The sequence below is a fragment of the Halichoeres trimaculatus genome, unplaced genomic scaffold (assembly GCF_033239565.1).
Source record: "Halichoeres trimaculatus isolate MK-OKI-2021-1 unplaced genomic scaffold, fHalTri1.1 fHalTri1_scaffold_14, whole genome shotgun sequence".
Classification (NCBI taxonomy): domain Eukaryota; kingdom Metazoa; phylum Chordata; class Actinopteri; order Labriformes; family Labridae; genus Halichoeres; species Halichoeres trimaculatus.
Window position 1 is genome coordinate 3,552,430 of NW_027437192.1, and position 13,890 is coordinate 3,566,319.

At 42.0% G+C, this 13,890-nt stretch overlaps 3 protein-coding genes across 3 annotated transcripts in view; all 3 read right to left on the bottom strand.

Moving 5' to 3' along the window:
* Positions 1-13,890, bottom strand: part of LOC141803279 (major histocompatibility complex class I-related protein 1-like) — a 34,856-nt gene that overhangs the window by 6,276 nt on the left and 14,690 nt on the right. The gene's annotated exons all lie outside the window — the stretch shown is intronic.
* On the bottom strand, positions 893-4,406 carry LOC141802840 (major histocompatibility complex class I-related protein 1-like). Its single transcript, XM_074686610.1, has 6 exons — positions 4,355-4,406; positions 3,983-4,255; positions 3,411-3,689; positions 2,995-3,291; positions 1,112-1,213; positions 893-1,030 (listed from the first exon to the last, which is right to left on the bottom strand). Exons 1-6 carry the CDS (start codon positions 4,404-4,406, stop codon positions 903-905), a joined length of 1,131 nt encoding a protein of 376 aa, XP_074542711.1. The 3' UTR covers positions 893-902.
* LOC141803223 (major histocompatibility complex class I-related protein 1-like) lies at positions 6,035-13,118 on the bottom strand. Its single transcript, XM_074687184.1, has 6 exons — positions 13,070-13,118; positions 12,715-12,981; positions 6,891-7,169; positions 6,475-6,771; positions 6,242-6,343; positions 6,035-6,160 (listed from the first exon to the last, which is right to left on the bottom strand). Exons 1-6 carry the CDS (start codon positions 13,116-13,118, stop codon positions 6,069-6,071), a joined length of 1,086 nt encoding a protein of 361 aa, XP_074543285.1. The 3' UTR covers positions 6,035-6,068.

A 13,890-nucleotide genomic window follows, 5' to 3' on the forward strand; every position in this document is an offset into this window, starting at 1 on the left:
AACATGACATTAACTGAAATATATTGATTTGTTTTGTTAAATTGCACATTAAACAGATATATTACAGCTTCTGTTTCACTGTAGTTACAGGAGAAATAAGTCACAGAAGCTCTGAAGTGAATGACAGAGATGTTTATGTTGATGTTAGCGCCTCTGTGGACGTTAACGGTACACTTGGTGTAGCAATGATCCAGGTTGTCTTTGAGTAGTTCAGGCAGAAAGTGAAAGAAGTCTCCATGCCTGTTTGAGTCTACTTTCCTTACCTTAAAGTCAAACTAACCCAGGTGTTTGTTTCTCTGCTCACCCTCTGAGTCTGACCAACAACTGGACGACAACTCAAACAAGATCATGAGCGGCCCAAAAGGTTCATGTGCTCTGAAACTGTGTAATGAAATAAGATCATTCTTTTGAATCTCTCAGTGTGATTTGTTTTTTTAATCTTAACATGTTTGGTCTACAAACTACCTGCAGTCTCCCTCAGAAAAGTCACAGGTGTTTTTGCTCCTTAGACTGGCAGACAACAGGGGGCGTAGTGGTTCTGTATTTCAGGAAGGACCAAACCAAGACTGCAGGAAGTTAGCAGTCCACACATGCCAGAATTAAAAACAAAGAAAAAAAATGACACAGGTAAAGTTGTATGAACTGTCTCGCTGAGATCACGAGGAACAGGATGAACCAGTTCTTTCTGTTTTTCTTCAAGTCCAGATCTGTTCACAAATCACTCTTGTTTGGATGTTGATTTTCCTTGTTCCTTCTAGAAGAACAAAATCTTATCTTTTCTTTTGAACCAGCAGAGATGTTTGCCTGTGAAATACAAACATGAGTAGAAACAGAGAAATCTACAGAAATATCCTGTCTTCTACCTGGTTGGTCCAGTGATGGTTTAGCCCCCTCAGTAGATGTTAACTAACTGGTTCAGTATTTAAAGACTCTTCTTCCTGGTCCTGGTCTGGTTCTGAGCAGGATGGTGGGTTCATGGATGTTGTTTCAGGGTTCAGAGTTTCAGGGCTCTCAGTCCTGGTTTTAGTATCTGTGAGGTCAGACAAACACAGCGTTAGTTCTCTGATTATGTCAGAGTAAAGAATCATCAGCACACCTGAGAGACTCTTACCTTTCCTCTGTCTGTAAAACACAAATCCAACACCAGCAGCAACAAGGAGCAGAAGAAGAAGAAGGCTCACACCCACACCAACAGCAGCATCTGTGGGATCCTCTGCAGAGAAACAACAACAACAAATTAAAGCTGCAAGCAGCGTTAGACGGGTCCTCGGGCTCCTGCCGGTTTTCCCTCCAATGTGTCCAACAAAAAGAGACGAACATTTTGGCGTTTGTTTCATCTCTCTACAACATTCCTAGCCTCAGTTAGGGCTGTTTTGGTGTGAATAGGCTTTAGTGAGCCTTATGGCTCTGAGAGAATATTATGGGATGTTGGGGAGTCAGTTGATACCATGGCAACGTATCCTCTGCTATGCTGTGTGACATCACCAGCAGCTGCATGCTTGGAACTCCTAATTAGTGGGTGACATCATCACAGAAGTGCAGTAGTTTAGGAGAAGGATCAAATTCACAAAAAAGGGACAAACTACTCATCCCGTAGGCCAGAATGTTGACCTAATCTGTGTTAAAATACAAATTTCTTGTATGAAATTTTGTCAGGAATCCAACCATGTCATTTTTAAAGCTGTGCGACTTTTACTTTTTTGTCTAGAGGCCCAACTGGTCAGCGAAGGCTGCTCTCCCATCTGTTAACATGGGGCAGTCGGCGACTTTGAGCGCTCGCCATTCGAAAACCGGGCCCGAAATAGCAACTTCCTTCACAACTTTTGTAGAGCAGGTCTGATCTGTCATGTGAGGCAATTTTCAATCCTGTTCCATTTTTGGTTTCGGAGGAGATAATTTTAGCAGAAAGGGTAAAAATTCTGAAAACTCTTATTTTGGCGGGCAAATTGCCGGCTTCCTGTTGGAGCTACGAGAAAATACCTCCCACCTTTTTTGTGCGTCTCAATGAGAGGAACGTTTTGGTGTTGGTTTCATCTCTCTACGACATTCGTAGCCCAAGCTAGGGCCGTTAAAGTGTGTTTTTTAGAGGTTTTTTGGCTCTAGAGAGATTATTATGGGATGTCGGGGGTCATGTTTGGTATCAAATGAAACTTTTGGGCGCATAGAACATGTGTGCCAATTTTGGTGAGTTTTTGAGTATGTTTAGGGGTTCTAATAAGCGATTCACTGGAGGAGGGAAGAAGAAAAAAGAAACGCAGCAGGAACAATAGTGTCCTCGGCCTGAGCCAGGGCACCTTCTAGCTCTTGCTAGAAGGTGCCCTGGCTCAGGCCGAGGACCCTAATTAAAGCTAAAAGCAGCATTGGACAGGTCCTTGCACTCTTGCCAGGTCCCTTTTGCTGGTCTGTCACACCTGTTTTTCCCTCCACAGTCAGGGTTTCATCCCTTTCTGTCCCTCTTAGTGCTATAACAGTTGATACCATGTATTATTTCCTCTGCTGAGTCACATGACCAGCTGCACGAAACTCCTAATCAGTATGTCTCATCATCACAGAACTCCTAATCAGTGTGCCATCATCACGGAACTGCTGCAGCAGCAGAGGGAGGATTCAAATTCACAAAATTTTTGGGAACAACCCCGTCACAGAGGCCATAATTTTACCCAAATATGTGTAAACATGTATTTTTGTAGGACATTTTGTCGGGAATCATTCTATGACATTTTTAAAGCTGAGCATATTATATGGAAATTTTGGGCGCTTATAATGTGTGTGCCAATTTTGGGGAGTTTTGAGCAAGTTCAGGAGGTCTAATAAGCGATTTACTGGAGGAGCGAATAATAAGACAGAAACAGACAAAAACAGTAGTACCTTCAGCTGAGAGCACCATCCAGGTTACTAAAACACAAACAACACAGAGCACAGCATGAGCAGGTAAACAGGCGAGAAATAGGTGACTGTTTGCTGGAGCTCAGCCTGAGCAGAGGACACACTCACCATGGTTGGTCCTGATCACATCTTTGTGGAGTTTGCTGATGATGTCCTCCTTCACACCAGAGAGCTGAAACACACATTCATAGCTCCTCCAGTCCTCAGCTGGAGGTTTCAGCAGGTCCACACTCATCTGGAAGGTTCCATCATGGTTTGGGAGGATCTCTCCGTGGTCCACGTCCTCCTGAAGCTCCTCTCCATCTCTCCTCCAGAACATCACGGCTCTGTCAGGAAAGAAACCTGTAGCGTGGCAGGTGACTGGAGAGGAGGGAGACTTCTGGAGGAGAGACACTGACGGGACCACTGAGGGAGAAGAAGAAAGAAAACATGCAATAAAAGACAAAGAAGTACAAAGAAAAAAGTAGCTGAAAATATGTCAAAGTGTTTTCATGAGGATCCTAAACTTGGTCATGTGATCATACCTTTCCTCATCAAAGAGCTCTTGGCAATGTCCACATACTTCTTAAGCCGCCCAGGATAAACTTTCAAGAATTGCTGCTTATTAAAATGTATTCTACTTATGTCAGCGTTCCAGCTCAGTTTTGTAGGAACTGCCTCTGGTTTCAGAGCGATCCATGTCAAAGTATTCACGTCAAACGATATGAAGTCCTCTCCATCGTAACCATACTTTAGAAAACCATCAACCTCTCCAGTCTCATCGTCCCACTCACAGCCACTGATCATCTGTAAGATGTGAACACCTGAGAGAGCAGGGAGAGAAACTGAATTTAGCATTTAGCCAACAGACGATGGCACCAGTAGAAATAAAGGAGCTGAAACATGAGTTTGTTTTTCTGATGCTTTGGATTCTACAGATTCTGCAACTCCAACTCTCTGAGCAGACTTTATAAGATCCAGTCTGTGTCTTACTGTGAAGAAGTGAATCTGCCAACAATCCCTCTGACCCTCTGCAGAACCACGCCCCTGGTAGCAGCCCAATAAAGATTAAAAATAATGATGATATATAATAAGACATAAGGTTAGTGTAACTTACCTTCTGTCTGTTTGAAGCTCTTCATAAAAGAGTTAATCCAGGCTTTAAAGCGGTTAGGCTGGATTTCAAAACACCTGTCTTTGTACCAGTCCACATGGTCTGGATCAGTCTGCATTAAAGTTTCCACCCACTCCTGTTTTGGTTCGAACCTTTTCTTACTGTCATAGTAAAGAGCTTGAATTTCGTCCACCTCCATAGTTCGAACAAAGTCAGGGAAGTTTGGGATCCCAGAGAATCCAGCACAGAAAAACCTCAGCGAGTGTTTTTCTACACAGGAGAAAAGAAAGTTTATCATTTTTATGTTCAGCACAAAATGCAGATCAGGTGAAAAGTAAAGAAAACATCTTATGGAAGAAAAATAGACTTAAACATTACCTGAGGATGAAAGGTGAAAGAAAAGAAGAATCAACAGGAACTTTTTCATCTCGTCTTCTACGTAGTAATTCATGATTGAAATGGAGAGGCAGTTTTGTACTTTGTGCAATCCTGTCCTGTTTATCTTTTAGCATCTTGGGGGAGTGTCTTTAGTCTGACATCATGACCTGACCATGCACAGAATGAAGGAGTCAGCTTCAAGTATGACCAAGACTCATGTTCGGGTTTGAATCCTGAGACACGCTGTAACATGTTCTCTGAGGCCTTAAAACATAAAATAATCTCCTTCATGCAGTTTTCCTTTTCTTCAATCTGACGTGTAATCCAGCTCAGGACCAGAGAGGCTCCAGATACAAGCTACAGAAAGAAGCTCAGTTTATGGTTAAACTCACAGGTGCATCAAGATCTTTTTTTTTTTTTTTTTTTTTTAACCCACAATCCTTTCCCTGATTCTCATTATTTTAACCTGATCTGCTCTGAGAGAAGGTTTTTGGGTGGTTGGACTTTCTTAATCTGACTCTAAATCAAGGCTTTCTCTGACTCTGCTGGGAGATCTGAGGGTTATGCCTCCCTCTAGGGGAGACTTCATGTAAATGCAAGCTGAGTGAAGTTAACCCGGTGTCAGAGATTTTTCATCCTCAACTAATCAATGAAAATTTTAGAGTTTAAAGTTCAATGAAAACAAGAAGAAGGAGAAACATTTCTGAAAGAATTCACAACATTTCTTCTCAAAGCTTCCTTTGTAGATCCAGTTTTTCCTATTTGACTTGTTCAAAGGGGAAAATATTCATGTCACTACTCACACAGACAGAGATGTTTTTGAATCTTTATTTTTTTAAAAAGGAACAACTTATCAATGCATAAATAAAAATATGTTATTTAAATGTAAAACAAAGATCGAAAGTGAATAACAGAGATGTTTGTGTTGGTGTTGGCGCCTCCCGGTGGACGTTAACGGTACACTTGGTGTAGCAATGATCCAGGTTGTCTTTGATTAGTTCAGGGAGAAAGTGAAAGAAGTCTCCATGCCTGTTTGAGTCTACTTTCTTTTCCTTAAAGTCAAACTAACCCAGGTGTTTGTTTCTCTGCTCATCCTCTGAGTCTGACCAACAACTGGACCACAACTCAAACAAGATCATGAGCGTCCAAAAAGGTTCATGTGCTCTGACACTGTGTAATGAAATAAGATCATTCTTTTGAATCTCTCAGTGTGATTTGTTTTTTAATCTTAACATGTTTGGTCTACAAACTACCTGCAGTCTCCCTCAGAAAAGTCACAGGTGTTTTTGCTCCTTAGACTGGCAGACAACAAGGGGCGTAGAGGTTCTGTATTTCAGGAAGGTCAACCAAACCAAGACTGCAGGAAGTTAGCAGTCCAAACATGCCAGAGTTAAAAACAAAGAAAAAAAACAAATGACACAGGTTAAGTTGTAAGAACTGTCTCACTGAGATCACAAAGGAACAGGATGAACCAGTTCTTTCTGTTCACAAATCACTTTTGTGTGGATGTTGATTTCCCTTTTTCCTTCTAGATTAACAGAATCTTATTGTTTCTTTTGAACCAGCAGAGATGTTTGCCTGTGAAATACAAACATTAGTGAAAACAGAATGATCTACAGAAATATCCGTCTTCTACCTGGTTGGTACAGTGACTGTTTAACCCCCTCAGTAAATTTTAACAAACTGGTTCAGTATTTTAAGTCTCCTCTTCCTAGTCCTGGTCTGGCTCTGAGCAGGATGGTGGGTTCATGGATGATGTTTCAGAGTTCAGAGTTTCAGGGCGCTCAGTCCTGGTTTTAGTATCTGTGAGGTCAGACAAACACAGCGTTAGTTCTCTGATTATGTCAGAGTAAAGAATCATCAGCACACCTGAGAGACTCTTACCTTTCCTCTGTCTGTAAAACACAAATCCAACACCAGCAGCAACAAGGAGCAGAAGAAGAAGAAGGCTCACACCCACAACAACAGCAGCATCTGTGGGACCCTCTGCAGAGAAACAACAACAACAAATAAAGAAAAGTCCTCCTTTTTCTTTTTGATCCAAACTCTGTGACAGTTTTAATGATGAGGACTCTGACTGTTTGCTGGAGCTCAGCCTGAGCAGAGGACACACTCACCATGGTTGGTCCTGATCACATCTTTGTGGAGTTTGCTGATGATGTCCTCCTTCACACCAGAGAGCTGAAACACACATTCATAGCTCCTCCAGTCCTCAGCTGGAGGTTTCAGCAGGTCCACACTCATCTGGAAGGTTCCATCATGGTTTGGGAGGATCTCTCCGTGGTCCACGTCCTCCTGAAGCTCCTCTCCATCTCTCCTCCAGAACATCACGGCTCTGTCAGGAAAGAAACCTGTAGCGTGGCAGGTGACTGGAGAGGAGGGAGACTTCTGGAGCAGAGACACTGACGGGACCACTGAGGGAAAAATGACAAAAACCAAACAAAGTTAAAGGCAAAGAAGTAAAAGGGGAAAATGGCCAAAAGCATGATAGAGTGTCTTCTGTAGGAGCTTAATCATGGTCATGTGATCATACCTGTCTTCATCAGAGCGCTTTTACCAGCTGCCACACACCCCTTCAGCCATCCCAAGAAGATCTGAATGATGTAATGTGCGAAGAATTTCGATAAAGTTTTGTTAGCGTTCCAGCTCAATGTTGTAGGAACTGCCTCTGGTTTCAGAGCGATCCATGTCACAGTATTCAAGTCAAATGATATGAAGTCCTCTCCATCGTAAGCACACTCAATGAAACCATCAACCTTTCCAGTCTCATCGTCCCACTCACAGCCAGCTATACATTGGAAGGTGTGGACACCTGAGAGAGACGGAGCCAGAGAAAGACTGATTTTAGCCAACAGATGATCCCACCAATCAAATCAAATCAAGTTTATTTATAAAGCACTTTTCATACATTGAAAAAAATGCAGCACAAAGTGCTATACATGTAAAAAACAGTCCCCAACCCCCCATTAAAACTCCACACACACACACACACACACACACACACACACACACACACACACACACACACACACACACACACACACACACACACACACACACACACACACACACACATACACACACACACACACACACACACATACATACACACACACAATACATGATTTTAAATGTGTGATGTTAAAATTAAAATCAGGAAACGCCAGGAGGCCGACTGCACCGGGCGGCGTCCACAGTCTAAAGCCAGGACGCCTCCACCTGGGAATGCCCCGCTACAGGACCAGCGAGGGGCCCACTGCAGCAAAGCGCTGCTGCAGACCCCCACCTGCCACAGACAGAGACATCCCAGCCAGAGCCAACAGCGGCCCCCAGTGCAGGCAGCCCCCTGCTGAGGAAACAGTGGAGATTTGGAGTAGAAACATAAAACTACATATGCTAAGAATCATAAAATGAATAAAATAAATAAATAACTAAAACACTAGTAAATGAAATAAATAGTAATAGAATAAGAGTAACAAGTAAAAAGGTGATATTTTATAAATAAATAAAATAAAAAAATAAATAATAACAGATAAAAATATGGGATTAGTTAAAAGCTAAATTAAAAAGGTGGGTCTTGAGTCTACTTTTAAAAATATGAACATTCTCTGCAGCCCTGAGGTCCTCTGGCAGGCTGTTCCACAGACGGGGGCCATAATGTTGGAAAGATGCCTCACCGTAAGTCCATGTTCGAGCTTTAGGAATTATCAAGAGGCCAGTGCCAGAGGATCTCAGGGTCCGCGTGGGTTCATATGGTTAAAGTAGTTCTGAAAGATAAGAAGGTCCAAGACCCCTAAGACATTTAAAAACCATTAAAAGAACCTTAAGATCAATCCTAAAACACACAGGGAGCCAATGCAGTGATTTTAAAACCGGGGTAATGTGAGCCCGCCTTCTGGTCTTAGTCAGCACACGTGCTGCTGAATTCTGTAATAATTGTAAACTTGAGATGTTTCTTTTTGGAAGACCAGAAAGCAGGGCGTTACAATAGTCAATACGACTGGAGATAAAAGCATACATTAGCGTCTCTGTGTTAGCACAGGAGAGGAACGGGCGGACTCTGGCTATGTTCTTTAAGTGATAAAACCCTGTTTTTTTGACTTTTTTAATATGAGGAATAAAATTGAGCTCAGAGTCAAAAATGATGCCCAGATTCTTAACCTGATTGCATGGAGTTAAAGACAGGGTTTGGAGTTTTGATGAAAGTTTCTCTCCCTGAGCCTTAGGATCAATAATTAAAACTTCAGTTTTGCCCTGGTTGAGCTGTAGGAAGTTTTCTGCCATCCAGGATTTAATGTCTAAAATACAATTAAAAAGGGCATCAATGCATCAAACAGCTGTGTATCATCAGCATAACTGTGGAACATAATACCATGCCTCCTGATGACATCTCCTAGTGGGAGCATGTATATATTAAAAAGTATGGGGCCTAAAATTGAGCCTTGGGGAACACCACATTTCACTTCATGGGTCCTTGAGGAGCATGTGTCCAGACTTACCAGAAATTTTCTATCTGTGAGATAGGAACTGAACCACTGAAAGGCAGTACCAGAGAGGCCTACATGGTGTCTTAGTCTATTTAAAAGAATTGTGTGGTCCACTGTATCGAAAGAAGCGCTAAGATCCAGTAGCACAAGGACTGTGAGTTTGTGCAAGTTCAGGTTGCACCTAAAATCATTAACAATTTTTAGTAGGGCAGTCTCTGTACTGTGGTTCGTCCTAAATCCAGATTGAAATTTCTCAAGAATGGAACGTTTATTTAAAAAATCATTCAACTGAATAAAAACAAGTTTTTCTAGAATTTTGCTTAAAAATGATAAATTGGACACTGGCCTGTAGTTATTAAAAACATCAGGATCCAAATTGTTCTTCTTAAGAAGGGGTCTCACCACTGCCATTTTAAGGGCAGCAGGGAAACAGCCTGTCTGAAGAGAACAATACACCATATTTAAAAGCTCAACTTCAAGGAAACCATAAAGCGATTTAAAAAGTGATGTTGGAATAGGATCTAAAAGGCAGGTTGTTGGTTTTACTTGGGAGAAAACTCTACCAAGCAATTCAGCATCAACCAGTGCAAAACTGTCCAGTGTTTCCTCAGGTAAAAACAAGCTTTCTGAGGCGTTAAAAACAGTATTTTGGTTAAAAATAGAAGCTCTTATAAAATCTATTTTACCGCTGAAGTGGTCTGCAAAGCCTTCACAAAGAGAGTCTGAAGGGGTGATTTGGTTTCTGTTAAGAACAGGGTTGATTAAAAGATCAATGGTGCTAAAAAGAATTTTTGGGTTGCTTTAATGATCCATAATAATTTTAGTAAAACAGCTTGTTCTCACATGTCTGAGAGCAATATTATATATTCTAAGTTGCTCACAGTATATTTGATGATTAATGAATATCTTATTTTTCCTCCATCTCCGCTCAGCTACCCTCCAATTTCTCTTTAATTTTTTAATTTCCTCGTTTCTCCATGGAGGTGTGCACTTTGGCAGTACCTGTTTTGTCTTTAGTGGAGCTACAAGGTCAATTGTTGTTTTCAGTTTATTTATAAAATGTTCGACAATAAAATCACAGGATGTAGGTGTAGGAGCTGGAGGGTGTTTACTTAATATTTCAATAAAATTTGCAGCCACTTCCGGGGTAAAATAGCGCTTCCTGACAGTTCTCACTGAGGTCTCCCGTTGAATAAAACTGGTGATATTAAAAAACACACAGTAATGGTCTGACACAGCCAAGTCAACGACAGAGGACACACTGGCTGACAGTCCATAACTAAAGACTAAATCCAGTATGTGTCTTCTCTCGTGACTTGGCTACGTGACATGTTGATTAAAATCTAAGTAGTTTAGTTAATTTATAAACTCTTTTGCCATGGAGTCTGAAGGGTTGTCTATGTGTATGTTAAAATCACCGGAAATAATAATAAAATTGTAAGTGGCATGGATTATGGATAAAAACTCTGAAAATTCACTGATAAAAGCAGCATCATGTCTTGGTGGTCTGTAAACAGTGATGCACAGGATTGAAGGACTGTTAAAAAACAATTGCATGATGTTCAAAAGTGGTGTACTGATCAAATTTTATTTCTTTTGACTTTAGAGAGCTATTGACTATTGGTGCAGTACCACCACCTTTTCTGCCACTTCTTAGGGAAAATGTAAAGTTAAAATTTGGTGGGGAGGCCTCAGTGAGAATAACTGGTGCGTCTGTACCCAGCCACGCTTCGGTCAAGAACAAACAGTCTAACTTGTTATCTAAAATCAAATCGCGGATAATAAAAGATTTGTTTAAAAGGGAACTGACATTTAAAAGTGCCATGTTGATGGTGATAGGTGAGTTACAGTCTGTATTGGTGGGTTGTTGATGTTTTGGGAGAGGCCTGAGGTCATTGAAGTTCACAGAATGAGCATGATGAAGTCTGGTTATGTGACGATGAGTGATAATAACAGGGATGAATGAGTGGTTGGTGAAAACAGTCCAGTACTGTGAGTGTCGGAGGTGGAACTAAAAACATAGGAAGTGGGACCAGGGGGACATCATTTAGGGGTGGACCGTTCAGTTGGGGTGATGTGATGACAGTGAGGGGAGTGAGTGTTGAAAACCATAGGCCAGGTTGGCAGACAGCACACGGGCCCCAGCTCTATTCAGGTGGAGGCCATCTGTGTTAAAAAGGTATCTCCTCTCCCAAAACACATCAAAGTTATCTACAAAGCCCACTCTGTGGGTGCTGCAGGCTGAGGAGAGCCAGGTGTTCAGGCTGAGCAATCTGCTGAAGCGGCCAATGCCCCCTCCACAGGTGGGGGTGGGGCCAGAGATAACAACACTCAGCTGGTGCTGCTGGAGTTTATTAAAAAGCTGCGTAAAGTCACGTTTTAAAAGCTTGGACTGTTGTCTGGAGGTGTCGTTGGTGCCAACATGAATGATGATCTTGTTTACCTGCGGGTGAGAGGTGAGGACGTCGGGGATTTTCCCTGTTATGTCTGAGACTGTGGCGCCAGGAAAACAGACGGTGAACGCCCCCCTCAGACGGGGGATGGAGGTGAGCGGCCCGGCACCGCACGGCCCGGTGCTCGGACAAGCTCGGACTTGTGCAGCTTCAAATGGAGTTCGTGGAGTTAAAGGGCTCGGATGAACTTCAGTTTCGGGTTACAGATGTCGTGGACTTTTGGAAACTGGTGGGGCATCTACCAAATATCTCCAGACTGGCAAGACGCATAATGTCAATGTTTCCCTCCACATACCGGTGTGAGGCAGCATTCTCTGCGCTCTCAAAAATAAAATGTCGCAACCGAAACAGATTGAGTCTGCAGCACACAACAGAGGCCCTTCAGATCGCCGTTTCCAGCGCAGAGCCCGACCTCAAATCACTGGTGCGGCAGAGGGAGTGCCAGAAATCACATTGAGTGTGAAGTGAGTACAACATTACTCTTCTCACAACCCCTGCTGTCTATGATCTGCTGTTATATGGACTGTGATGATCAGTAAAAATGCTGTGTTATCTGTTGTTATGGGCAGTGATGATCAGCTATGTATTTTGTGGTTGGAGTGAAAATAATAAATCACAGTTTTTGCACTGTATACAATGCTTTTCATTCCTTAGTAACATACTTCTATTATCCATATTTTTAAATGCATAATGGTTTCAGGGATGAATGGAGCGTTTTTGGATTGTGGCTCTTGCAAACACAAATTTTTGTCAATGTGGCTCCTGATTAGGACAAGGTTGAGTACCGCTGCCCTATAGTAAAGGCTCAATGCATTAAAAGCATTTAAAACCTTTAAAAACTGGATAAATGCGGCAGCTCTGCTGTGTAGCTTTGCTGTGTGTCTGCCGGGTTGCGCATGCATAGTGTGCGCAATAGACAGAGTTGGGCAAATTACTTTGAAAAAGTAATAAGTTATAGTTACTCCTTACTTCCCCCAAAAAATATCTAAATTAAGCAAGTTAAGTAATTTTTTTATATCCCCATCCTGAAAATGGTGTTAATTTAGTGTCTGAACTTTCATCCTGAAAACGTCAGTTTTAACCCCACAGACTGATCCGGACTTGCACTTGTTAAATCTGCAGCTCCTGTCCTGTGTCTGGCTGAGTGATCCAGGTCAGATAGACCTGCCAACACTCCAACGCCGTTAGTTTCAACGCTGTTGTTCCAGATACTGCCAATGGGAAAAAGAAGAAGATTAAAACTTAACTTTCTTCTTCTGTAGCTTCAGTCTAACTGTGCAGAGTCCATCTATAAAATTTCATTGTGAGAAAGAGAACCCGCCCGTGGCCCCTGTGATCCTCGGCAGGATCACGCCCCTGGGAGCAGCCCAAGATTAAAAGTAAAAATAGAAAAAATCCAAAGAATAGAATAGCTTACCTTCACGTTGTCTGAAGCTCTGCATCAAATAGTTGATGATGGTTTTAAAGTTTAAAGGCTGGATTTCAAAACACTCTCTTTTTTGCTGAACCATCTGGTCTGGATGAGCCTGCTGTAATTTTTTAGCCCAATCCTGCTTTATCTTCATTATTTTGTTACTGTTGCAGGTACCAACTTCAATTCCATCAACCTCTCCTGTTGTAATGAAATCAGGAAAGTCAGGGATCCCAGAAAATCCAGCAGAGGAAAACTTCAAGGAGTGTTTCTCTATAGGGGAGAAAAGGAAGTTCAGCAAAAAGTCCAGATCCAGAGAAAAAGTAAAACAGCAGAATGAAAAACTCAAACTTGACTTTACCTGATGATGAAACGTGAAAGAACAAAAGTATCAGAACAAACTTTTTCATCTTGGTTTGGTTTAAAGCTGAGCTGACAGACGGTGAAGCTGTTAAGTTTCCTCAGGAGCCGTGTCTCTGATCTGCTCTGACTCTTTCAGCAGAGATCAATCAGATAAAACATCACAAAATGAACTGGATTTTTTTTCACACTTCCTCAAAGAGCTCAGATCTAATCAGTGTTTTGGTAGTTCCTCATAGAGAGTTCAAGTTTCATCAAATTTCTGATGAAAAAAACAACAATCCAGAAATCATTTTCGAGCAACAGCTCCCCCTACTGCTCACAGGGCAGGCTGCAAGACCCATTCAAACCCACTCTAACAGGAAAACCTGTTCAAAAAGGGGGTCCAGCCTGGTACTAGCACGGTGGAGCTGATGGAGCATATTTTTCTGTTGCTCAGAGATTTTGTGCAGTAGGGGAGAGTGGGGTACACCGAACCATTTTTGACTTATCCTGTCCTCTGTGCAAAGGGAAAGTGACACCGAAGTAAAACAAAAGCATCTACCTTTGTTTCTGGATGTTTCCTGTTAGAGGAAATGGAAGAGGTCAGTAGTTTAGGGGTAAGTTGATCCGGATCAGTGAGTAAACTGAGCCACCAGGGGGGAACTAACCAATTTCCTGTTTTCAGTTCAAACCTGAACGTCATTTTAAAATTCTCCTGAAGGAAACTTTGTGTTACATTTACAAACACAAAAACTATTCAGTCACTTGACTCAGATGTAGGGATCATTAATGAGGCTTGAGTTACCATTAATTAAAGCCACAAGCAGCAATAAGCGGGCC